The 25966-nt window shown below is 52.4% G+C and overlaps 2 protein-coding genes across 13 annotated transcripts; one reads left to right on the top strand and one right to left on the bottom strand.

Annotated features, from left to right (window-relative positions):
* The first annotated feature begins 405 nt into the window (after positions 1-405).
* On the top strand, positions 406-3134 carry CENPBD1 (Putative CENPB DNA-binding domain-containing protein 1). Its single transcript, XM_025860377.2, has one exon. The coding sequence runs from the start codon at positions 1116-1118 to the stop codon at positions 2742-2744; it is 1629 nt and encodes a 542-aa protein (XP_025716162.1). The 5' UTR covers positions 406-1115; the 3' UTR covers positions 2745-3134.
* Positions 3135-6064: 2930 nt separating this feature from the next.
* DEF8 (differentially expressed in FDCP 8 homolog) lies at positions 6065-22335 on the bottom strand. Of its 12 annotated transcripts, none has more exons than XR_003205855.2 (13): positions 22254-22335; positions 17882-18015; positions 16361-16458; positions 14921-15070; positions 13847-13988; positions 12406-12570; positions 11684-11811; positions 11382-11495; positions 10238-10318; positions 9367-9507; positions 9103-9212; positions 8379-8637; positions 8006-8089 (listed from the first exon to the last, which is right to left on the bottom strand). XR_003205855.2 is itself a non-coding variant. In XM_025860423.2 (12 exons), exons 2-12 carry the CDS (start codon positions 18003-18005, stop codon positions 7987-7989), a joined length of 1356 nt encoding a protein of 451 aa, XP_025716208.1. In that variant the 5' UTR covers positions 18006-18015; positions 22254-22335; the 3' UTR covers positions 6065-7986. The 12 variants fall into 12 exon arrangements, 5 of the variants coding, with proteins under 5 accessions (XP_025716208.1, XP_025716210.1, XP_025716209.1 ...); XR_003205858.2 differs by having other exon boundaries at positions 9367-9456; XR_003205856.2 differs by having other exon boundaries at positions 10238-10315.
* Between the last annotated feature and the right edge of the window lie 3631 nt (positions 22336-25966).

Genomic DNA, 25966 nt, shown 5'->3' with positions numbered 1-25966 from the left:
TAGCCCTTCTATAAAACGGCGCTTTCCTGCAGGACCGGTTTAAGAGTTACAAGGTGGCCGCCGGGCAGGCAAGGCGGTGGTCGCCGCCGCCAAGCCCCGGTCCTCCGTTTCCCCCGCCCCTACGCCGTGACATCCGGCCCAGCCGGATGGCGTCACCGCGGCGTCGAGCACCGGCCCCGCCCCCGCCCCGGAGCACCGGCGGGCAGAACCTCCCCGCTCACCTGCCGGCTCTTCCGCCGGGGGCCCTGACGCCTGTCCTGGCCGTCCTGCCGCCTCTTGGGCCACCGCCGCGTCTCCACAGCACAGCGAGCGGGCCCGGCCGCCGGCAGCCGCCACCAGCGGGTGAGACAGTCCCGGGCCCCGACCTCGCGCCGCTCGAGCGCGCGCAGGCGCAGAACAGCGCCACACACCCGAGCCGGTCCCTGCGCGCTCCGGAGACCTCGCGCGTGCGCACTAAGGACACGGCGCCGGCTCGGGACCTCTCCGTGGGTGTCGACCCTATCACCTGACTTTTTAAGGATCGGAACGTGCGCGCTGTCTTCTTACCCAGGCGGTGGAGCATAGAAATCCCAGCGACCGGCTCGGGGCCCAGATGCTCTGTCGACTGATTTTAAGTCGGGCACCTCCAAGGACACATACTTCCCGGGTCCTCCATGGGAAGCGGCTAGCGGGAGCGCACGCCAGCCCCCGCTCCGTCCCCCTCCGCTGCCGCGGGCGCCCCTCGGGAGCGGCCTTCCCGGCTGGAGTGCTGCTTCCGTGACCGTCGCGAACGAAGGCACTGACTCGGGGTGTGCGGGGCAGCATTATTCCCCTTCACGGCCTTGTTTTCTGGATCACAGAAACCGGCGCCGGCTGTAATGTTCCTGCAGAGGTGCTGTCCGGGGATCGGACGCCCTGACCCCAGGGGCCCACGCTGCCTACCTTCCAGTCGAGCAGGAACCAGCCGGTTTCTGCGACAGCGGGGCCGGCCGGCCTTTCCTGACCTTTTCACGTCTCCGGCCTGCACCTCCTGGCAGCCACCTTTTCTCTCCCATGTTTTGCAACGGAGCATAGAGTAGCTGTGGGCCATCTTGCACATGAGACTGCTGTGATTTTATTACATTTTGGAGGCAAAAATGCCTGGGAAGAGGTCCCTGAATGTAGCGGTCTTCCCAAGTGCCAAAAGGGAACGGAAAGCAATTACCCTCGACATAAAATTGGAAGTGTTAAGACGATTTGAAGTGGGTGAAAAGCTCAGCCAGATCGCAAAGGCCTTAGGCCTCGCTGTTTCTACAGTGGCTACAATCCGAGATAATAAAGAAAAAATCAAAGCGAATTCACAAATAGCTACTCCTTTGAGAGCCTCCCGGTTGACTCGCCATCGAAGTGCAGTCATGGAGACCATGGAGCGCCTGCTGCATGTGTGGCTTGAAGATCAGAGCCAGAGAAATGTCCCCCTGAGTGTCACCATTATTCAGGAGAAGGCTAAGAGTTTGTTTGATGACCTACAGCGTGAAAGAGGAGGAAGCTCTCAAACAGAAAAGTTTAGTGCAAGTAAAGGGTGGTTTGTGAGATTCAAGGAGCGCCACTGTTTGCCTCACTTCAAGATGAACAGCACAGCTCCTGGAAACAAGGGTGTATATCCAGAAGTACTGAGGAGCATCATTGAAGAAGGTGAGTACACCCCTCAGCAGGTTTTTAATGTAGATGAGACAGGGCTGTATTGGAAGAGAATGCCTGAAGGAATGTTTATTTCTGTGGAAGAGCAAGCTGAGCCAGGCTTTAAATCTTCCAAAGATCGCTTGATGCTGCTTCTTGGTGGTAATGCAGCTGGGGACTTTAAGTTGAAGCCCTTACTGGTGTACCACTTGGAAAATCCCAAGGCTCTGCAAGGGTACTCCAAGCCCAATTTGCCTGTGATTTGGCGCTCAAACAAAAAGGCATGGGCAACCAGGAGCATCTTTCAGGAATGGTTCACATACTTCTTTTGCCCTGCCGTTGAAAAGTACTGTGCCCAAAATCATCTCACCAACAAAGCGTTGCTCATCCTAGACAGTGCACCATGCCACCCAGTAAATCTGGGTGATCTGTCTGATAATGTAAGAGTGGAGTATCTTCACAGCAGTACAGCTGACTCAGTCCAGCCCATGGGTCAAGGCATAACCTCTACCTTCAAAGCTCATTACGTGAGAAGAACTTTTGAGCACATTCTAGAAGCAACAGATGGAGAGGATACAGCCATGATCAGGGAGTTTTGGAGAAACTACAGCATCATGGATGCTGTAGACAACATTGCAGTAGCTTGGGAGGAGCTCAGACCAGCAACAATGAACAGTGTGTGGAAGAAGATTTGGCCAGAGTGTGTTCAGTTCCAGAGTGTTTCCCAAACAGATAACATTGCACAGCTTCAACAAAATATTGTAACCCTTGCCAAGAATGTGGCTTTTGAAGAGGTTGTAGAAGCTGATGTGGACCAGTTGCTGAGGTCCCACGAGGAAGATCTCTCAAATGAGGAGCTGATGCAGCTGGAACAGGAGCCTGCAGGAGAGGAGGAGAGTGAAGATGCTCCACCTGCCCTGCGCCAGTTAACCACAGGGGAGCTGTCAGCAGCCTTCTCACATTTCGAGGCAGGCTTGCAAGTCCTTACCAATAACAGCCCTGATGACGAGTGGAAACTGCAAGTTTCAAGAGCAATCAATGATGCAATAAACTGCTACAGGGACCTGTACAAGGAGAAAAAGCGACGCTCAAAGCAACTCTCTTAGGTCAGTTTTCAGTGGTGTAACCAAACGTTCATCAAAATACAGCCAGATGCAACAAGATGACCTCAAGGGATGAGGCCCAGCCAAGGCTCTCTGCTTCCAAGATGCTTTACAACTCTGTTTTCTGGTATTTTCATTTTGACACTTGAGAGTATCAAATTTTGTCATTAAAGTTTCATTTAAATATGTGCTTTAGGGGCGCCTGGGTGGCTCAGTCGTTAAGCGTCTGCCTTCGGCTCAGGTCATGATCCCAGGGTCCTGGGATCGAGCCCTGCATGGGGCTCCCTGCTCCGCGGGAAGCCTGCTTCTCCCTCTCCCACTCCCCCTGCTTGTGTTCCTTCTCTCACTGTGTCTATTTCTGTGTCAAATAAATAAATAAAATCTTAAAAAAAAATACGTGCTTTAGAATAATTGCATGCAAGAATACTCAGGAAAATATTTCTTTAAAAAGAGAAAACTGCAGAGAGGAGACTATAAAGCTTCTGTGATTAAATCAGTGCAGTAGTTAGACCTGTGGAATAAGATAGAAAGCCCAGAGGTTTTTTTTTTTTTTTTTATGGTGCGAGACAACTGGTTAATCATTTGGAAAAAGATAATATTAGATCCATGCCTCACAGCATACATAAGAATGAACAAACAGATCAGGGATCCAAAAGTAAAAAATGAAACCATACGAATACTACAGAAACACATAGATGAATGCCTCTTTGACCTGGTTGCTGGGAAATTTTCTTACTTAAAATCCAGATGAAATAAGAAAAGTTAATCAATTTGACTATATAAAAATGTAACAAAAGAACTTTTCCAACGGGGGAACATCACTACAAACAAGGTCAAAAGCAGTTGACCAACTGAAAGAAAATATTTGTAACACAATATCCCTGATATGTGAAGAACTCTTAGGATTAAGAAGAAAAAAACACCAAAAATGAAACAGGCAAGGGGACAAAGGATATAATTCACAAATAAATAAATTAGATCTTGAAGCATATGAAAAGTTCAGCCTCGTTCATAATTTGAGAAATGCAAATTAAAGCTACACAGAAAACACATCTCACTAGATTGGCAAATAATCAGAAAGTATGACTACACATTCTGTTGGGGAGGCTCTGGGGTAACAGGCACCTCATACATTGCTGATAGGGAAGCAAATTGGTATAACCCTTATGGAGGGGCAACTAGACATTCATAAGAAACAGATTTCTTTTGATTTAACAATCCCACTATTAGGATTGTACCCCGAAGATATACCTCCAACAAAAGAAAACGCATGTGCGTAGATTATTTGTTGTATCCTTGTTTGTAACTGCAAAAGTGAGGAGACAGCCTGAATATTCATCTACAGAAGAGTGTTCAGATCTGAAATGACTGTTATACACAATGGACTATAATCTAGATGTAAGTGATGAAACACTAATAAAAGAGGAAGAACGGGTGGGGAGTGGTGTCCAGGGAATACTATTAATTGGAAAAAGCAACACACAAGACACTAGTATGCTGCCCTTTTTGTGGAAGAAAGGGAAGGAAATACATATGTATCTTACTCATTTTTGCAAAAAGAAACACAGGAAGGAGAAACCAGACTAAAGAGATTGGTTACCTGGGAGGGGGAAGGAGTGGAAAGGAGCAAAGGAATGAGAGGGGAGGGGGATATCTGACAGGCCTTTCATAAAGTTTTCTTTCTTTGAAGGGGCACCTGGGTGGCTCAGTCAGTTAAGCATCTGCCTTCAGCGTGGGTCATGGTCCCGGGATCAGGCATCGCATCGGGCTTCCTGCTCAGCGGGGAGTCTGCGTCTCCCTCTGCCCGCCGTGCTCCCTGTTCGTGCCCTCTCTCTCTGTCAGTCAAATAAATAAAATCTTAGGAAAAAAATAACAATTAGCTTGTGTTTTTTAAAGGTATCCATGTCATGCACCCTTCCAAAATAAAAACGGCTAAATATATGTAGCAAATGAATGGCAAAATCTGAATAAATTTTGTTGTAGATTCTATGATACCATGTTGGTGTTAATTTCCAGGGATAATTGAACTGTGGCCATGTGATATCATTGCTTGGGAGGAACAGACACAGGTATTTAAAGGCAAAGGGGCATCACCTCTGCAACTTACTGCCAAATGGTTCAGAAAAAGAAATGTGCATATGTGAAGAAAGAATATAGCAAATGGGGCAAATGTTAATATTTAGGGAATCCAGGAGATGAATAAATGGGAATGTTTTTGCAGTGTTTCTGTAAACCTAAGTTTGTCAAAATATAAATGGTAAAAATACTATTGCATCACCTGAAAGTGAGGGAAAACATACTTCATCTTTCATCGACCATCCGAAGGGTAGCTTTACAGTTATTTGTAGTTGGGGGTGTGTGCTCACACATGCCGGCATCAGGCCCACAGACAGCACTTCCACACCATCCCTCCAGCTCTCCGGTTTCTTTAGGCATAGAGTTGCAGTCTGTCAGCCTATCTGAATTGCAACTGGGTGTGGATGATGTATAAAGGCACCTTCTAAAGCAGAAGATTCCATATGTCCTCTGGGTCATGGCCCCTTTGAGATTCTGGTCACAACTGCAGATCGTGTCTCTGAAAAGAATGTACATATACAGGGCCTTGGATGTAATTTGGGAGGGGGGCAGTTATGGTTGTCCCGAAGACCACGGGAATGGTCTGGAGTTGCAGTGAGGGCTCTTTTTGGGTCTAGCTTGTGAAAGAGGCTGCCAGGGGCGCCTGGGTGGCTCAGTTGGTTGGGCAACTGCCTTCGGCTCGGGTCATGATCCTGGAGTCCCCGGATCAAGTCCCACATCGGAGGGGGGGGGGGGTCCCTGCTCGGCGGGGGGTCTGCTTCTCCCTCTGACCCTCTTCCCTCTCGTGCTCTCTGGCTCTCATTCTCTCTCTCTCAAATAAATAAATAAAATCTTTAAAAAAAAAAAGAAAAGAAAGAAAGAGGCTGCCAGGAGCTGGACATGAGACTTGCATGACCAGCCAGTTTCTCGTTGCCTGCATTGGGTGAACGAGATAATCCTTCTACAATGAGGACTCTAGAAGACACAGTTTCTATTTACTGAGCATTCTCTGCATGCCAGGCTCAGTGCTCAGTGCTTCCTAGAACCTAAACACTCCACAAGGTATGTGTTTTCATCATTCACAGAAATGGAGCTGAGGGGAATCCACACACTTAGCCTTCTGTCTGACATCCATCAAGAACTCCTCCCCAGAACAGATCACATTGGACCCCACTAGATGGGGAAGACTGTGGGCTTTCCCTAAGCCTGCATTTGGTCTGCATGTCAACAAACCCTGCCTTGTCCCCAATTCACCACACACACCAGAGTCTAGAGAACACGGATTTAATGAGACAGCAGCTGCGGCATTATTACAGCTAGATATCCCTACTGCTCTTCTGTGAAGGGCTGGCCATGCAAACTGGTTCTTCGGCGGGTTCTTGTACCGTGCCGTGGACTCCCAAGACCCACACGTGATTTTGTTTAAAAACTCTGCCATTCAGGAGGGTAGGTGGAGATAACTGGGGAGGAGGAAATGGGGGCAGTTAAAAAGAAAAGGGAGCCAACTCTTCCGCCAGCAGATGCCAGCATATTAACGCTTCCTATGGACACAGTGATTATGACTGGAATAATGTGATGTTCGTTACACACTATATTCGGGAATGGCCAATATCCTTATGACAGAAATGTAATGCAGTGGTGAGAAGTGTGCAGATCTGGGGGTGTAGGAAAAGGGCGTTTGGCCCTTAAGCCCCTCTTCAGCCCTAGAGAGGAAGGGGAAGCAGGACGGGGACCTGCCGTTGACCCAACCTCACCAGTGTTTGCTTCGCACTGTTTCCCCGAGGCAGATCAGAACACACCGCAAGAGGACTGCCTTAAAGCCACCACGTGAGGCTTTTCTGATGGTGCAGAGAAGCGAGGAGGAGGGGACACTGTCTTTATCCAACCCTCTTATTGGCCAGCAAGCTAGGCTGACCTTTCTGCTGCAGGTCGCAGATGACAGATGTCCAAGTAGCTATGTTCCACCACCTCCACCCGTGCGTGTCAACCGTGCCCACCAGCAGGCAAGGACGATCTGGGCAAGAGGGCACAAAAGACTGGAGAGCCACATCCAGAAACATCCTCCTCCCACAGGCCACGCCCTCTATAGCAGGGTCTCTAAAGCACGAAGCATCCCTGCAAATACCAAGGCCGACGCTCCCCCGGTGAAGTGCTGTGGCTTCTCATGCTCTGTCCAGGGGTTCCATTTGTCAGCTGGGACACAGGACCTTCCACATCCCATGCCCCGGTCTTCCTGCACACGCTCTGGGATTCCTGCCCAAAGCTCCCTTGAGCAAATATTCCCAGTGCCTGACCTCAGGCCCCCAAACAAAAGGCCACAGGCTGGTGGTGGTCTATGAGCTGTACGGAGCCCTCCACTGGCACATGGAGCTCCTCAGGCAAACAGGCCAATGGCAGCCAACCCTGTGGCCTAACCTAGAACCTCCCCCAGGGTCACAGTCCCTGCTCCAAACTGGGAAGCAGGACAGCCTCCTCCAACTCGACCCCCAACCACCCAGCCTAGAGCACCACCGTAAGCTGGGAGAGCAAAGGCCAGAGCAGGGGCTGGTCCACCAAGGGGAAGAGCTTCACGGCCCCCTTCCCTCCATGTTGTACAGAAGTGGGAACCCCCAGGGCTGGCCCTGTCAGAGGAGAACCCAGAGGGAGAGAACTTTGGGAGGCAGGAGCAGGGCCCTCAGGAGACAGTCGTGAACAACTACAAGTCCCCACACAAGGGGCCAAGGGGATGGGGGGCCTCCAGGTAGATCCAAACCATCCATTGCAGAGAAAACTCAGGCCCAGCCTGGGTGTCTGCAGCCAGCATTCCCAAGGCTCGTCGGCCACTCCCCCAAAGCCCTCTGGGGGTTCTCAGCGTGGCCAAAGCCCAGCGGCCTTGGCCCCAAGTGCCTCCCCAAGGCTCTTTGCCACAGGGGGTGGGGAGAAGCCTTTCCCCACTTCCCTGCTTATGGAGCCCTGCAGCCTCCACAGCAACACACCCAGGAAAGAGCCAGGCGAGACTGCCCCAAGTCCCAGCAAGTGCCTAGGAGAGGGACGATGGTCCTCATGGTGCTGCTTACACCCCTCTGGCCCAGCACAGGTGAGAGGTCCAGGGGCTGCACCCTAGGGGTCTCCAGAACACAAGAAACATCTTGACTTTGGCAATGACCAGCAGTTTGGATGCCAGAGAGGCCTGGGAGGGGTTCCTGTTGCTCTAGGCATCCACGTCTGGACCAGGCTCCTGGAAGAGTGACTGCTTCCGCAAGGTGAGCCGAGCACATTTGGGACACGTGGTGGAGTTGTCATAGTAGCAGTCCCTGGGGGCAGGGAGGGTGGGGTCAGCCCCAGCAAGGGTCTGGGCTCTCTGCCTGTGAAATCCTACCACTGAGCATTCCCAGACTTCCTAAGTCAGGCCTTTCTATCCCCCCTCTACGGACGGGGAAACAGACGCAGTTTCTCCCAGAGGGCAGAAACCAGGTCTGCACCAGGTGCACCCAGGCCTGGGGTCCAGGGCCTCAGTGCAGGCCCCTCCTACAGGGTCCACACCCTGCTAGCTGGTTACCATCCGACTTCTGCTTGGAGCTCTCAGTGTCTCGGCTTCCCTACCTGTTCTTACCACCACAGCACAGAGCCTCCACTGGGGCAACTGGGGGCACACAGGATCCTGGGGACTGTTGGTCCACAGAACCCACGGCTGGAGCATCGTTTCCGCTACAGTCCTTTCTGTGACAGCCGTCCCAGGCTGCAGCATCAGTGCTTGCTAGGACGGACAGCAAGTGCCCGACAAAAATCCACGTGGACAGAAATGGGAGGTGCCCATCTGAATCCAGCGTGAGGCATCATGCAGGGCCCAGCAGGTGCACATCTACAATTAGTAACTGTACTGATTATTCTCCCAAACATCCACTAGGTCTTTTTGTCATAAATGCTTACGTTGTTTGAAGCTAAGTACTTAATAAAAAATGTTAGGTATTTCTTTTGGCCTAGGGATGTTTGAAAAAACCACTGAGACACTGTGGATGCGAGGAGCTAGAAAGCTGAGGGACCTCTGGCCTCCACTACACCTCAGGTCTGGTGGGGATGGGGCGCCAGTCAGACACCACGTGCAACCTGGGGTCTGGGCTACACCCCTCCCCAGCCCCACAGGGGCTTGTCCCCAGTGGAACCTCGACTTCAGTCACACACATCAGGGTCTAACCCCATGTCTAGGATCAAGGCAAAGGGCTTTGAAAATCAGGCAGCAAAGACTGACGACCAAAAGCCTGTCGTCCCCCTCCCTGCACACGGGGAGCCAGCACGCCCGGCTGAGGGTGGGTCCAGCCACACTGACCTGTGGAAGACGGCACGGCAGTCGGTGCACACGGACGTGTGGCTGTCGAAGGGGAAGAGTACGTCACCCTCTCTGCAGAGCTCACACACGAAGCCCTTGGCCTGACACCGCTGGGGGCGACAGGGCGGAGGACAGGTCAGTGCCCTCTGCAAAGGGCACCTGAGCCAAGGACACACTGGGCCACGCTGCCTGCCCGCCCGCCCTGCCCTGGGGACTGGGAGCAGAGAGAGAGAGATGCCCCCCGGTCTGCGGCAGGGAGCCCACCTCACAGTCCAGCTTGATGTGCTTGGCGAAGAGCGTGTGGGTCTCCGTGAGGGAGCAGCCGAGGCGGCCTGTGTGCGCGTCCAGCAGGTCCTGCACGGAGTACATCTCATCGTTCTCCACAAAATGCTGCCGGTCCTGGAGCTGTGGGTCCCAGCAACCGTGGCCCCAAACACCGGGTGAGGGCCCCTTCCGCGGCCCACCCACTGACACGCCCATCCGCCAGGCCCTCAGTGCCCACGGAAGCAAGAGAGGGTGTCAGTCTCGGGGCCGAGCGCCGCGCTCCCCCAGCCACACTGGCCACCTTCTTGCTCCAGGCACCCCGCCCCGCCCTCTGCCCGGCACACCATACCTCCTCCCGGGCCTCAGCCAGTTTACCGCCTCCTTTCCCTGCTTTATCTTGCCCACAGACCTCACCTCCCCCCGACTGTTCTTCTTCCCCCCCTGAAGTGAGGACATGGATTCCTGCCGGTTTTGTTCCCTGCTCCCTGCGCTCTAGAACAGTGAATACCCAGGGATGTTTGTTGAACAAACAGGTGAGCCATGAAAAGTGTGTTTGTGGTTACTCCTGCCTGCAGAACTGTGCCTGGTCCACTACATGGAGACCCAGGTGAGGGCTGCAGGGCGACAGCCGCTTCCCTTGGTGATGGAACCAGAGAACACTTTTGTGGATGGAATGCCTGTGTGCTCACTGAAGACCTAGTGCTCCTTGGAACACAGCAGGGGAGACCCCCTGCTAAAGCACAGCACACCCAAGCTATGACGTCATCGGAAAAAGACTTGGGCACAGCTGTGTCCTCACCGCCCTGGCTCTCCGCTTCCCCTTTGCCCAACCCCCGGATTCCCAGCTCCCACTCCGGGCCAGGGGCCTGACCTGCAGAAGGAGACGAGCTTCCATGGCCTCCTTGCAAGTAATGAAGTACGGCTTCATGAGCAGGATGTCCTGGCGCAGCTTCTGTGGACAACAGGGGCTGGTTAGCATTCTCAGCCAGGGCAGGGCTGCGCCGTGGCACATCTGGGGGCCGAGGGGGCTGGCACTCCAGGTCAGGAGGGGACAGACGGTGCCTCCACGTCCCCCAGGATGGTCCCAGATCTGAGAGCTGCAGCCAAGCTCAAGTTCAAACCCCAGCTTCCTGGCCAATGCCCCCTGAGGGGCACTCATCCTCAAACACATTGTACAAAAAAGAGAAAGAATAATGCTGTATGTTGATTATCTTGAAATAATCTTTTGGATATATTGGGTCATATAAAATATACTATTTTTTTTAAAGATTTTATTTATTTATTTGAGAGACAGCGAGAGAGAACACGAGCAGGGGGCGGGGAGAGGGAGAAGCAGGCTCCCCGCTAAGCAGGGAGCTAGACCAGGGCTGAATCCCAGGACCCTGGGATCATGACCGGAGCCGAAGGCAGACACTTAACGACTGAGCCACCCAGGCGCCCCCACTCACTCACTTTTTTACTTCTTTGCTTATTTCTTCACCTACTTATTTAATTTTTATTGTTATGTTAATCACCATACATTACATCATTAGTTCTTGATGCAGTGTTCCATGATTCATTGTTTGTGCCTAACACCCAGTGCTCCACGCAGAACGTGCCCTCTGTAATACCCATCACCAGGCTAACCCATCCCCCCACCCCCCTCCCCTCTAGAACCCTCAGTTTGTTTTTCAGAGTCCATTGTCTCTCATGGTTTGTCTCCCCCTCCGACTTACTCCCCTTCATTCTTCCCCTCCTGCTATCTTCTTCTTTTTCTTTTTTCTTAACGTATGTTGCATAAAATATACTATTAAAATTAACTTTACCTGCTTTTTACTTTTTTAATGTGGCTACTAGAAAATTTCAAATTGCCTCTGGGCCCAGTATCATATTGTGACCGGACACTGCTCTAGGGTCTTTCACCCTAAGGACGGCTGAGGGGCCCCCTGAACCTTAGCAGGTGGCATCTCTCCTCCGCTCCCAGGGCACACGGGGAGAGCAAGGTCCACCCTCACCCGTGCCCCGTCCAGCCTTACCCGGATCTCCACCAGACCCTCCACATAGTTGAACAGCAGAGGGTTGATCTCTCGCAGCCTGAGAACCGGTCGAGACACCATCAGCGCCAGGTAACGCATGCTGCAGCGGGACACCTGGGGGGCATGGTGGAGGGGCACCTCCGGCATTACACACGCCACCCCCCAGAACCATGCTCCCCCCAACCTGAGCCAGGGCTGAGTACTGACTCTCTCTCCTTGGGGCTCCATCTCCTCCCCTCCCAGTCCCTTCCCCGCCCCCCAGCCTCTATACCAGCCCTTGGGCCCTGCTCTGCTGCCCTTGCCTTGCGCGGCTCAAAGTCCCAGTTGTGCACGACTCGCGCAGGGATGACGGCCAGGTCATTCCAGTGGCAATGGCTGCAGTAGTACTGGCCCGTGTAGTCACACTGCCGGGCCTCGCTGGGCACGCCTCCTGCAGGCAGGACGGGTCATTACAAAGTCGGGGCTGCCTTCAGGGTCCTTGACAGCTTAGGAACCACATAAAGCATGGAAAGCATCTGGGGGAAAGAGGCAGCTGACCTCGGAGGTGCCACCCTGCAGACCTGACACAACCTCTTCTCAGCCACAGGACCTGAAGCAGATCAGGGCACCCTGCTACCCTCAGTTTTGTCATCAGTAAAATGGGACAATAACAGGACCCCCACCACGGGACTGCTGAGAGGACCCCATGAATTAACATTAGTAAATCTATGACACGTGGCACATGAATGGTATTATGCGATTTTTCCCATCTAGGTGGGCTTTCTGTGTCCATGGGGCCACACGGGAGGCTGAGTGCAGGCCAGCCCTGTGGGAACCCCTGGGTGACCTGGGCTGGAACCTCAGTGTGCTTGAATGGGGAGTGAAAGGGTGCAGGTTGGAGCCCCTTGTCACTTCCCAAGGAAGGAGAGCAGGACACCATCCCCAGGGGCCCAGCTGTCCCTAGCTGTCTGATGTATTCAATTTCCTCACAGCTGCCCAAAGCAGCCTCCCTCCCCTGCAGCCCGCTCCTTCCTGGGGCACTCACGCAGAGAGATAGGCGCCCGGCACTCGGCGCAACGGTAATCTTGGCTGTCCAGCCCTGTCTCGGGGCAGATGTTCAGCTCATATTCAGCTTGGTGGCTGACTTTGGAGCGCACACAGGGCTTGGAGATGAGGTTCAAGCACTTACTGTGACAGCGGTAGCAGCAGCCTGGGGGGGGGGGCATTGTGCCTTTCAGAAGGGGGGCGTCCTGCAGCCCGACCGGCCTTCAGCTCCACTCCAATTCCCACATCAACCTGAGAGCTTCTCCAGGCCCCTCTGTAGGTCCCAAAACCTCAAAGACCTCGGCAGTCCCCACCCAAGCATTGCCCTGGGGGTGCGCCCAGACCTCCCTCCTCAACTCCAAAACCTGCCATTCCCACCTGGATGCCTCAAGGGCATCAAACTCACTCTGTCTAAATGAAATTGTCGCTCTTCCTTAACAAACCCACCTCCCACCCAGTTTTCCCACCTCAGGTTTCAGTAACTCCACCTTCCCACCTGCTGAGGCCAAAATTTGTAATGTCCTCTCAACCCCCCTTTCATGCCTGTTTCCAGCCCCTCGGCTAGTGCCGCACCTGGACACTTCTCACCCAAAAGACTCCGTCCTGATCAGAGGGCCGTCACCCTCCCCCTCCCTCTCTGCACTCCGTCCTTCAGTCCATGCTCAGCTCAGCTCCGGGGCCAGAGTGGTCCTTTTAAAACCTAGGCATGTCCAGCACCGACCCATGGCCCCCAGTGCACTTAAAGAAAAGCACATGGCCACCTCTGAGTCCACTCAACCAACCTCCTCTAGGGTGCAATGCCCCAGCCACACTTCTCTCTGCTCCATACTGAAGACACTGGACACACACTAGCCACAGGGCCTTTGCGCAGAACTCCCTCACAGGAACATTATTCCCCACATATACTCCTGGCTTACTCCCTGACTTCCAAGTTTTGCTTGAATGTCACATGATGCCTTTTCATTCCACCCTAAAGTCACACCCATAACACTCCCTGACCCATGCTGTTCCCTTTCCTTATTTTTTTTTTTCAATGTACTCTATTGTCTAACACACCATATGCTCATTCGGAACAGAACCATCCACAGGAATTCTCTGCAAAAATAGAAATGTCCAATATGGTGCCCACCAGCCTCATATGGCTATTGGGATAGCACAACTAAGGAAAGAAGTAGTTAGTTATTCTAACTAGTTTAAATTTAAATTTGAATAGCCACCTATCGCTATGGCATACTAGAAAGCCAAATGTGGATGTGAGCCTGGTAAAGGCAGGAGTTTGGGTCTTTTGTCCCTTGTTTTATCCCAGGTAGTCCACAAGGCTCAGTAAATACTGAGTACTGCAGAGAATTCACCCGAACACAACCCAGAGCTGCCAGGTCTCTGCCCTGCCCTGGGGACCAGCACTGCCCACCCAGACAAAGCAGGTCTGGGTGTTGGCCTACCTGTGCAGGTGTACCAGGTCTGAATGAGCCCCCAGATAATAGTGTTACACTTGTCACAAGTTTGCTTGACACTCTTGCTCTTCTCCTTGTAGAAACGGTGCTCCAGGAGGACTCGGATGTTGGGCTCATCCTCATTGGGGTCCTGGAGAGAGGCCCGGGAGGGGTCATAGGTGAGCCGGCTGCAACTCCTTTCCCTTCCCATGAACCCCTTTATTTATTTCTTCCAGGTACCATTTACAGCAGATATTGTGAGTTTCCCCCAATGTCACACCCCCTTTTCCCTTTAGAAACAGAATTCCCCAGTAACCAGTCAGCCCAGACGATAGACTGACTTTCCCTGCACCCAGGTGCTGTTCTGGGACGATGTTAGGGTCAAGGGTGTGTGAGTAGGAGTGATAAGGCCTTCTCTCCCCTCCCACCATTTTTTTCCTGCTAAGTACAGACCCAGAGGTGACATGGGGCCATCTTGGATTCTCCACACGGACTGCCAAAGCAACAAAAACAGAGGGCCTGGGACCTCCAACACCATTAGCTGCCATATGGGCCTAGCTCACCTGTAGGATCTCCACATGAGTGAAATATCACATGTCATTCCTTTAAGCCACTGTATTTTGGGGTGTCTTTGTAACCACAGCCTTACTGACACCCCAGTGAATACTCTGCTTTCTAAATTCCCAGCGACACATGAGCCATGCAGGGACACGGCGGCAGCAAGTTAAAGGGCACACACAGTCAATGTGCTCCTGTAGGTTTTGGCCTCTAGGATCCATTACCCTTACTGCTGTCCCCTTCGTGAAACACTCAGGAGGCCACCATCGCCCCCCACCCACTCTAGGTCATAAGGTTCAAGGAGGGACTGACCTCACTTACTTGAGCCAGTGGGTGGGCATGTGCCCAAGACTGGCCAATCCAGATTAGACTAATAGAGAAATAGTCTGCACATGGGGTGAAGGCCCACCTCTGTCCCCACCTTTCTGGGTGGCTTTCTATCTCAGTCCCTCAGCTCCCCAGCCTCTAGAACTTCATTCTCACATTGCTCCAGTAGCCTCCGTGGTGGGGTAGGTCAGCACCCACCTTCAGCTCCTGGAGCTTCAGCCGGAGGTGGATGAGCCTCACGACAGCGTCCTTCTGCTTCTCCGACTGCTCGGGAAGCTCCAGAATCACCTGCTTGCACTCCTCGATAGCCTGCCGCAGCTGCTGAATGTCAGAAGCCAGGAACAGACCCTGCCCAGGTTGGGGGGGGGTGGTGCGGCAGGTGACAGCATCAGATGCCTACCCTGCATGCTCTCCACATGGAGGTCAAGCCCAGAGCAGACCTCCCTGCTCCTCACTTGCCTCAGTGAAGAAACTGAAGCCCAGAGGGAGGGGCCGAGGATTTGCTCAAGGCCCAAGACAGTTACCGGCACAGGTAGGAACCACCCCATGCCACCTGCCCCCCAGCTGGACCTGTCCACTCACAGGCCTCTGAAAACCTAATTCAGGATGTTTTTCAAAACACAACTTCCTTCTTGTAGAAACCTAATCACTCTTCTGGCTATGCTATTTTGCTTACTTCTACAGAGCTTCCTCTTGGATGAAAGCTGGGGAAATGACAATTTGCCTGTCATGAAGGAGAGGAAGTGGCCTCCAGCTTAATCACCCAGCCCAGAGATGCCCCAGACAGCCAACCACCCCTAGCACCAGCACCGCACAAGGACTCAGAGCCAGGGCCCAACAAAGGCCCTGCGCTTGGGACCCTGCTGTCAATAGGGAAGGAAGCCAAGCTCAAGTCTGAGCAGGGGAGCTGAGGCTGATCTCACCCCAGGCAAAGGATAGAACTGCCCTCAGGAGCCACCCTCCACCTCCAGGAGACCAGGCAAAGAGGAGGTGACAACCCTACTCTGGAAGCTCAGTGTGTGGCCCCTACGAGGGGCTCAAAAATTTCTTTAATGAAGATACAAAAAACAAATACAAAATGACAAGTAAATGAGAACTGGGGGCTTCTGGGTGAATCCTTTTTGATTTCAGTTACATTAGAATGTTTCTGTTTCTCTCAAATAAAAGTTGAAGATACTTTGCATAAAGCTGAAAGATGTTCAAACTTTTTAAAAGAGATTATTAGAGCCCTTTAATTAAAAAAAGAAAAAGCTTCCATAGAATAAAAAAATTGAACAGAGGAGAGTGGCCCTGTGGTCCTTGCCTCACCCTGCTGCACAGCCACAGGATCCCCCAGGACCCAGTTGGAGCCAGCCCTCATGTCTGCCTCCCAGGAACCGGTAACATGGGGAGACGGACGGCCCCACACAAGAAGAGCAGCTTCAGGTCCCAAACCCCAGGTCAGCTGATCTTCCCTGGCTCCCAAACAGGTTTTGGAGATGAGAGTCAGCTGTCATGAGGGTCTCAGATTCAGGGCCCAGGAGCCCCAGCCAAGGTGGACTGGCCCTGTTGCCTGAGGATGGGGTGACAAGGAAATGGCTGGCTCCTCCTCCTCGGGGGCTCACCCAGTCCCCCTCCCACCCCAGGCCCAAAGCTTACCACAGGGCGGGAAAAGTGGTCCTCAGATAAGCCGAGATCCATCACTCGCTCAGTGCAGCAGAACTCTGGCTCTCCAGGCGGCAGCTCGGGCAGGGCCTCTGCAGCGGGTACAGGTGTGGAGGGCAGCAGAGAGAGAAAGAAAAATCAACCTGCCGGGCGCCTGGGTGGCTCAGATGGTTGAGCGTCTGCCTCCAGCTCAGGTCATGATCCCGGGGTCCTGGGATTGAGCCCCGCATCGGGCTCCCTGGTTGGCGAGGAGCCTGCTTCTCCCTCTCCCTCTACGGATCCCCCTACTTGTGCTCTCTCGCTCTGTCAAGTAAAGAGATAAAATCTTTAAAAAAAAAAAAAAGAAAGAAAAATCAACCTGCCTTTCCCCCAGAAGTAGGTTGGGGATGGGAGAAGCCCACAGGAGGTGCTGAGGGGAGCCAGGCTCTGCCCTGGTTTTCTGCCCTCTTTGCATGTGCAAAGGAACCCATATCCTAAATAAATAAGAGAGAGCCATCCAAAAAGATGAGGTGGGGGAAAAGAAAAATCTAAAAATATAATTAAAAAAGTGGCTCACTCAGTTAAGTGTCTGCCTTCAGCTCAGGTCATGATCCCAGGGTCCTGGGATCGAGCCCCATGTGGGGCTCCTTGCTCAGCGGGGAGTCTGTTTCTCCCTCTGCTGCTCCCCCTGTTTGTGTTCTCTCTCTCTGTCAAATAAATAAATAACATCTTTAAAAAAAAAAAAAGAAAGAAAGAAACCAAGAGGATGAGGTGGATACCAATGGTGCTAAGAGAGGTCCACAAAACAGTATTAGAGAAACATCCTAATTTCTCTCTCTCTTTTTTAATATTTTATTTGAGACAGAGAGAGCACGAGCAGGGGAAGGGGCAGAGGGAGAGGAGAGGCATGAGCAGACTCCCCACATGGGGCTCAATCCTAGGACTCTGGGATCACGACCTGAGCCCAAGGCAGACATCCAGTGGACTGAGCCACCCAACGCCCCAGAAACGTCCCAATTTCTAAGGCATACCTTACGTATGCATGTGTGGATTGAAGGCTGCTGGACGGTTGCACAACAGAATTTCCGGACCCCCGTGTGGACTCTAGGAGGTTTCTGCGTGTGCACACACACCCTGAACACCCTTATTGACTGCATCTGCAGCTCTCGCAGCCCCACCCTCCTGAACCCCAGAAGAGCTGGGCCTCTGTCCAGGCCATTCCATCCTCTCCCTGACCAGATCTCAGCTCTGAGTTCCCTCCCCAAGTATTCCCTGAGTGAGTACCTGTTATGTGCTGGGCCCTGGGACGCAGCAGCGACAAGACAGTCACCAAATCCCTGACTTGGGAGTATGTGTCCTAGTGGGGCCACAGAACAGGCAGAACATGGTTTGTGCTGAGGAGAAAGGGGAAGTGGCCAGCAAGGGGCCCAGCTACATGGGAAAGCCAGCGTGCTCCATGGGCAGAACTAGGAAGAGAGGATGGAGGTCCCAAGTGAGGGGTCAGATTGCCCACTCAGGCCTCCCCCAAGCACCTACCTTCAGAAGTGACTTCTGGGGCCTCCTCACTGGCCCTCTGCTCATGCTGCCTTGGCCCAGGCTCCTTGTTGAAGGGGTTGAGGTGGGCCTGCCGGAACCGGGCCAGCTTCTCGTCATATTCCATAGCATCCCACCTGCAGGGCAGGGTAGGGCAGAGATGAGCATCCAGCTCCTAGACTCACTGCATTCCCATCCCCTCCCTGAGTTCCTGGGGTTCCAGAGGGGATGTCTGGCCTCCCTTAGTCCGCCAGGAGGGTCCAGGTGGAACATTCCCACACCACGGCCGCCCAACCTCTGTCCCTCCTCAAACCAACTCAGCCCCCTCACCCAGGTCCCCACTGGTAGCATCCCCTCAGTAACAGCAACCCACCCGGGGCATGCAGATGGAACAGAGGTAGGAGACGGACGCGACCTACCCAAGAGTACCCAGCCAGGCTGGAACCTAGGCCCCCTACCTCCCAGTACAAGGTCCTCATTCAGCCCCAGTCCAGCCCTCACTGCTCAGAAGGAAAGGGTTGGCGGCTCCCATGAGACAACACCTCCCAGGACGCAGTTCTCTACTTCTGGCCCCGAGCAGGGGTGCTCCTTTTCTAACAGAGCCCCCCAGAGTCATAGCCCCTGAGCAGAACCATCAGTAATGACTGTCAGAGGTCACAGTGCTGGACACTCTGGAGCCATTGCCAGGGTCCAGGCCTGCTCTGCCACCCGCAGTGTGGCCTTGAGCAGGGCCCATCTTCCTGGTGCCCCAGGGAGCTCTCCATCTCTGCCGCCTCGTTAGTCATCACGGAGGCCATGCTGGCCTGGATTCCCACTGATGCTCTATGTGGCCTGAGTCAGTGGCCCCAAACCTCGGGATCCCAGGAACTAGGAAATGCCTAGGTCACCACCTGGCACTGCTCTCCCCTCCCAAGAGCTCAGCGGGCAGCAGAACACACAGGCTGATGGCTCCTGAGAGGGAGAAAGGGGTTTTGATTGGGGGCAGTGGTTTGCATCCCAGGTCCTCCCACTTCCTTAGCCTCTCTGCTTCCAGGGTGACATGAGTTCATAGGAAATCAGATTTTTTTTTTTTAACACTTTGCAGCTCTTTGAGTGCCAGGTATTAGTTATGCTTTCTCTGTACCTGTTTAATCTAAAATAATTTGTGATTATCAAACACAAGCCTATGACTCCTATCTGCACCCCCTCCAAAAGAAAGAGAACTAATCCCAGATGGACAGCCATGACAAGGGTCACCCCCAGCCCTGCCCAGTGCTGGCTGCCCTGCATCTGGGTCAGAAACGCCCACACTAACTGTGGGACCTGTCTGACCTGTTTGGCCTCTGTGGTGGCGATGTGGGTTAGGGGAGTTCCAGTCTGGCAGAACCCAGCACCTGGGTCAACACAGGGGAGGACACAGATGCCATGGGCTATGGGCTTAAGCCTCCTCTCTCTCATTACCTGACAGCTTTGGGCAGCTCACTCAGGGTGGCTGGGCCCTGATGACCAGTGCCTCTCCAAATGACAGGTGTCACAGTGTCCTGGGAAGCACCCAGAGTGCAGGGCAGACCCAGCTGTGCCAGGACTCACTCACCCTATCTTCCCTAGTGGTGACAAAGATTCTTTGCCTGACCAGACTGTAATCAGGCTCCCGAACCTTCTCCTAGGCCATCTGGGCTCCTCCTGTAAAATCCAGTTCTAGCAAGAACCTTGCTACATCAGTTTAGCAAGAGTCCCCCACGCTGATACCCAGTCACCCTCAAATCTGCTATCACCCCCAGGTGACATCTGATCACCCCGGCCTACCCTCAGCAAAGATCTTGTCAGGTTGGTTTAGCCAGACTCCCCACTCGGCCCTGATGTATCCCCTCAGCAAGTGTCCACCCACTGATTTTACCCTGTTCCTTGGCTGTAAACTCTCACTTGCCCATGCTCTATTCTGAGCTGCACTCAGTTCCATACCGAGGTCTCTTTTCCCCTACTGCAGGAGTCTTCAATAAAATCTGCACTTACTATTTTAACAATGGTCCAGGTCTGTTTTTTCTTCTTTGACTGGGAGAGGGGAGCTGGACTTTTGGCTTGTCGCAATTTCCGAACCTCCCGATAGTTAGATGTGGTCATGCAACTACGTTATGACCAATGGATTTTAAACAGAAAGATCTCTTGCGAATTTTTCTTAAAAGGAGGCACTGCCCCTCTTCAGCTCTCCCCTCCTCTTGCCGCCTGGGATGCAGACTTAATGGGTGGAGCTGGAGTAGTCACCTTGGGTTTGACACAGAAGTCCTGAGCTCCTTCACCCCAGGCTTCGTTCAAGTGAGACAGAAATAAACTTCTGTTTAAACCACTCTTACTGGGAGAGGGATTTCTATCTCCTACATCTGAAACAGATCCTGACTGATCAACCCAAAAGCCTGGTGGTGATAAAATGAATTGGTGCTATTCAAATCCCAGATCTGTCAGCTCCTAGTTGACATGTACGGTCTTGGCCAAATGCCTAAACCTTTCTTTGCTTTTGATTTCTCATGTTTCAAATGGGGGAAATAACAGTACCACTGTGTAGGGTTATTATGAAGATTAAATTAGTTAATGCAAAGTTCCGAGTATCCTGGCCAGCACACAGTATGCACCTGATAAATATCAACTACAGCTTACTATTATCATTGTTACTAATGTGATCAGATAGCCCTGGGGAGCCTGGGTGGCTCAGTCGGTTAAGTGTCTGCCTTCGGCTCAGGTCATGATCCCAGAGCAGGGAGTCCGCTTCTCCCTCTCCCTCCACCTGCCACTCCTGCGTGTGCTATCACTCTCTGTCAGATAAATAAATAAAATCGCAAAAAAAAAAAAAAATCAGATAGCCGTGATTTAAATCCTGGGTCTCCCAGTGATGAGCTATGTGATCCTATTTTCTTGCCCACAAATAAGGAAAAATACCTACCTCCTAGGATGGGTAGAAGAACTAAGTATGTACTTATATATGTCAGGGGAGCCCATAGCCCAGAGTTGTTGCTAAGCAAGCCGTATCTGTCATCACATGATGACCAGCCCAACTCCAAGAAAACCTCCCTGCATTTCAAACTATGGCCAGAGATGCTTAAAGGCAGGGACACCTCTGCTCCTCCCAACAGCTCTCCTCTGGGCTGGAAGCTCCCCTGGAAAAAGCATCTTTCAATGGCCTCCTTATGGGCAGTGCCAGCTCCCTGGCACTGGCATAGAGGACATGGATGAATGACCTCTCTCAGCCTTAGTCTCTCCCCTGCCAAGCTGGAGAATCATACTTTCCTCTGGGTTTCTGAGGGCAGCAGACAAGTGAGGTCCCAACACTTAAGCCCAGGGGCTGCAGTACAAGGCAGCTAACTTGGCCCCGCCCCCCACTGCCCCACCAGGTTCACCCCTCAGAGAGCCCCACACTCAGATTCAGGTTGGGTCTCCGGGAGAACAGGAAGGAAGGTGAAGACAGAGGAATGAAGGAAACCCACGGTCCCACCTCTGCCCTCCTCTAGAGATTTCTCTTCTCTGGCAGGGGAAGAGAGGGGAGGAGGAGACAACTTAGCAATTCAAGGGAACTTCAGAATAAAGCCAGGGGCTCCTGAGGCACTGAAAGGTCCTGGGCTGAAGCTCAGGTGCATTCCTGGTGGGGCACAGCCACCAAAAAGGTTCTATTCTCACCCAGCCACAACTGGAGGTCCTTAGAATTCTCCCGGGAGGGGGCAGGGGAGAAGGTACATCCTATTTTCTCCTACCTGGAAGGAGGCCTGGCAGGACCGTGCGGGGAGCAGGGGCAGAGTTACTGCCCCTTTAAGGGTTATTTGCCACTGACTGAAGCCTGGCACAGTGGCCACGGCCGGCCTCAGGAGTGAGCCGCCCCTACGAGATACCCTCCAGCAGCTTCCCTCACAACAACAACAAGCACACCCTCTGGGACCCTCACCAACCCGCTCTGTGTAGGCGCGGGCCCCTTCCACCACGCCCATCCATGCCGTAGGGGAGGAAACTGAGGCCCAGCATTCCCGGAGGGTGGCCCAGCCCTGGGAGCTGCCGCGGGCCTCACGGATCCTACAGACAGCGCGTGTGGACGGCCGGAAGCGGTGACAGTGTCACCCGGGGAGCGGGGGGGGGGGGGGGGGGGGGAGGAGCCCCCCTCTGGGCTGATAAACCTGCCCGAGCGGGGTGGGAGGCAGCGCAGGTCCCCGGTGCCCTCCGCGCCCCAGGGAGGACCGGCAGGTCGGAACCCTGGGCTGGTTCCTCAGCCCCCGCGCTCTCGGGAGCGGGGGACTCCCCGCGCCCCGGGACGCGGCGGGCCCAGACGGCCCCCGAGGGTCGAGCATCCCGGTTCCCTCCAGCCCCAGCACCCCCGCCCCTCACCTGGCCCGCCCAGACTCCCCCCTCCGCCGCTCACCTGACCGCCGCCGCCCTCGCTACATTGTAACTCGCCCCGTCGCCCTCGCTACATTGTAGCGCGCCCGGCCGCCCGCTGCTGCCACCTGCGGCCCGGAGGCTCATGGCAAGCCGGGGTCCCCGCGTCTGCGCGCCCCGGCCCTCGCGCCCTGGCGGCCTCCGCGTCCCCCTCCGGGAAATGAGTGACACTTCATTCCAGCTGTTCATGACGGCCTGGCGGACTACTGCATTTTCTTTATTTTCTGTAAGCATAGAAGCCATGGTTTAAATAAAAACCACAACACTTAAGAGGAAAAATGGCTGGGGCGCCCGGGTAGCTCAGTCTGTTGAGCGTCTGCCTCCAGCTCCAGTTGTGATCCTGGGGTCCTGGGCTCGAGCCCCGCGTCAACTCCCTGCTTAGTGGGGAGCCTACTTCTCCCTCTGCTTGTGCTCTCTCCGCCTCTCTCTCTCGTAAAATAAATAAAATCTGAAAAGAAAAAATGGTGGTATTTAATTTCTCTTTTATTGTGGGCGCCTGGGTGGCTCAGTCGTTAAGCGTCTGCCTTCGGCCCAGGTCATGATCCCAGGGTGCTGGGATCGAGTCCCACATCGGGCTTCCCGCTCCGCGGGAACCTGCTTCTCCCTGTCCCACTCCCCCTGCTTGTGTTCCGTCTCTCTCTGTCAAATAAATAAATAAAATCTTTAAAAAAAAATTTTTTTTTAAAAAGCCCAGGGGCGCCTGGGTGGCTCAGTCGGTTAAGCGACTGCCTTCGGCTCAGGTCATGATCCTGGAGTCCCAGGATGGAGTCCTGCATCGGGCTCCCTGCTCAGCGGGGAGTCTGCTTCTCCCTCTGACCCTCCCCCCTCTCATGTGCTCTCTCTCTCTCATTCTTGCTCTCTCAAATCAATCAATAAATAAATCTTAAAAAAAATAAAACACATTAACTCAAAAAAAATAATAATAAAAATAAAAAGCCCAGTGGTTGAGGGGGGAAAAAGGGAAGAGGGAATGGCTGTGCAGACAGCAGCTGCTGGTGCTCATCTGCACGACCCTATGAGGTCTTCACTGCCGTTGAGCAAGGGACGTTGTCATTCTATCCCATCGTACAGAGGAGAAAACTGAGGCACAGTCCGCTTAGGGGAAGGATCAGGAGAGGATGGGTTAGGGGGATGTTGGAGAAGCCTGTGTCTGAAGCAGCTGGTATTATTACTGCTTTCCAGGTGTGCTCTGCCCCTGCTTTGTTTCTCTCCATATTCCTCACCACTGCCTGATGTCCTCTGCCTCATACAATTTTACTTGTTGTCTGTCTCCATCATCACCCCTCCCCCCACCAGAAACCAAGGGCTACAGGTGGGAGTTTTGTTTCTTTTCTTCACGGCTTCTTGCCTAGACTAGTGCCTGCACAAAGTAGGTGCTTAGTTACAAGGACTGCGGAAGAAGTCCCCGAGAGGGCCAGCCTTGAGAAGAAGAAGGGCTCAGCGGGCGGGTGTGTTAGCACCAACTATTGAACGGAGTCCGCGTCGGCCGCAGCTGGGTACTGTGACAGTGGTGAGAAGCCACACAGCACGCAAGGAGCCAGCCAGACGGACAGTATGCAAAGGTGCAATTTAACGAGAGATATGGTGAGCACCGAGGAAGAAATAAACAGGTGACAAGGTAATGGACAAGGTCAGGGGAGGAGAACACCATGCTCAGGCTAAGACCCAAAGGGTAAGAAGTTGAGACGCACAGAGGAGCTGTGGAAAAGCATCCAGAGGGAAACCACAAGTGCAAAGCCCTTGAGGAACTGAAAGAGCCCAGTGTGCCCGCGGAACCGAAAGCAGGCCTGTGTGGCCAGAGTTTGGTAAAAGTGGAAGACCAGTAAAAGGTGAAGTGAGGGGCAAAGCTGTAGTATTTGTAAACACATTGACTTTGATTTGTGCCAAGACAGGAGCTTTATTGAAGTCTAACAGACGTACAAAAAACCACACATGTGTAAGTGTACAATCTGATAAGTTTTGACATATGCCTACACCTGAGAAACTGACTAAGATTGTCAACCTATCCATCATCCTCAAATGTTTCCCTGTGCCCTTCTGCAATCCTCCCTCCCTGTCCCCAACTCTATCCCCAGGCAACCACAGATCTGTTTTTGGTCACTGTGTTGCACTGCATTCCAGAGTTTTATAGAGATGGGATCTTATCGTATGTACTCTTCTTTTGTTTGGCTTCTTTTAGTCAGAATAATATTTTGAGACTCTATCTGTAGCAGGTGTCAGGTGTCAGCTTATTCTCATTGCTGAGTAGGATTCCACGGAGTGGATGGACCACAGTTGGTTTATCCATTCACCTGTCGATGAACATCTGTGCTGTGGTCAGTGTTTGCTATTACAAAGAAAGCCACTATAAACATTTGCGTATAATTCTGTGTGGAAATATGCTTTAATTTCTCCTTGATAAATACTTAGGAGTGGAATGGCTGGATTATATGGTAAGTGTGTGTTTAACTTTCTAGGAATCTGTAAAACTTTTTCCCATGGTGGTTGCGCTGTTTCACATTCCCATTAGTGTGAACATTCTGGCCCCTCCATGTCCTCACAAACATTTGATGTCATCAGTCAGTCTCTCCACTAGAGGATTTTGAGCAGAGTAGTGGCATTATTTTTTTTAATTTTAAATTTTATTTTATTGTGGTAAGCACACTTAACATGAGATCTACCCTCTTAACAGATTTTTAAGTGTACCATATAGCATTGTTAACTATAGGCACAAATTGTATAGTAGCTCTCTAGAACTTATTCATCTTGCATAACTCAAACTGTTCTAGTTGATTAGCAATTCCTCCCTGCCCCCTGTCCCTGGAAACCACCGTTCTGCTCTTTGCTTCTGTGAGTTTGACTATTTTGCATAACTCACATGAGTGGTATCATCCAGTGTTTGTCTTTCTGAGTCTGGCTTATTTCATTTAGCATAATGTCCTCAAGGTTCATCCATGCTGTTGCATATTGTGGGATTTCCTTTTCTCATAAGGCTGATAGTATTCCACTGTATATACCAAATATTCTTTATCCATTCATCTGTCAACAAACATTTGGTTTGTTTCCGTATCTTGGCTATCGTGAATAATGCTGCAAGGCACATGGAAGTGCTAATATCTCTTTGAGATTCTGATGTCAATTATTTTATTTTTTATTACTTTTTAAAGATTTTATTTGTTTATTTGACAGAGACAGAGAGAGCACAAGGAGGGGGAGCAGCAGGGGGAGTGGGAGAGGGAGAAGCAGACTCCCTGCGGAGCAGGGAGCCCGATGCGGGACTCGATCCCAGGACCCTGGGATCATGACCTGAGCCGAAGTCAGACGCTTAACTGACTGAGCTGCCCAGGCACCTCTGATTTTAATTATTTTAGATAAAAAGCCAGAAGGGGGATTTTCGGATCAAATGATAGCTCTGTTTTTAATTTTTTAAAGTAACCTCCATACTGTTCTCCGTAGTCGCTGCACATTTTGCGTTCCCATAAACAATGTGCGAAGGTTCCAGTTTCTCCACATCATTACCAACACTTGTTGTTTTTTATTTTTCTGATAACAGCCATCCTAACAGGTATGAAATGGTATTTCATTGTGGCTTTGATTTGCATTTCCCTGATGATTAGTAACATTGAGCATCTTTTTAAAAAGTTTTTTTATTTGTTTATATTTATTTATTTATTTTAGTAATCTCTACACCCAGAGTGAGGCTCAAACTCCAAACCC

This window comes from Callorhinus ursinus, unplaced genomic scaffold (assembly GCF_003265705.2).
Source record: "Callorhinus ursinus isolate GAN/ISIS: 27379988/994484 unplaced genomic scaffold, GSC_fseal_2.0 scaffold46, whole genome shotgun sequence".
Taxonomy (NCBI): domain Eukaryota; kingdom Metazoa; phylum Chordata; class Mammalia; order Carnivora; family Otariidae; genus Callorhinus; species Callorhinus ursinus.
This window is presented reverse-complemented; position numbering and strand designations above follow the sequence as displayed.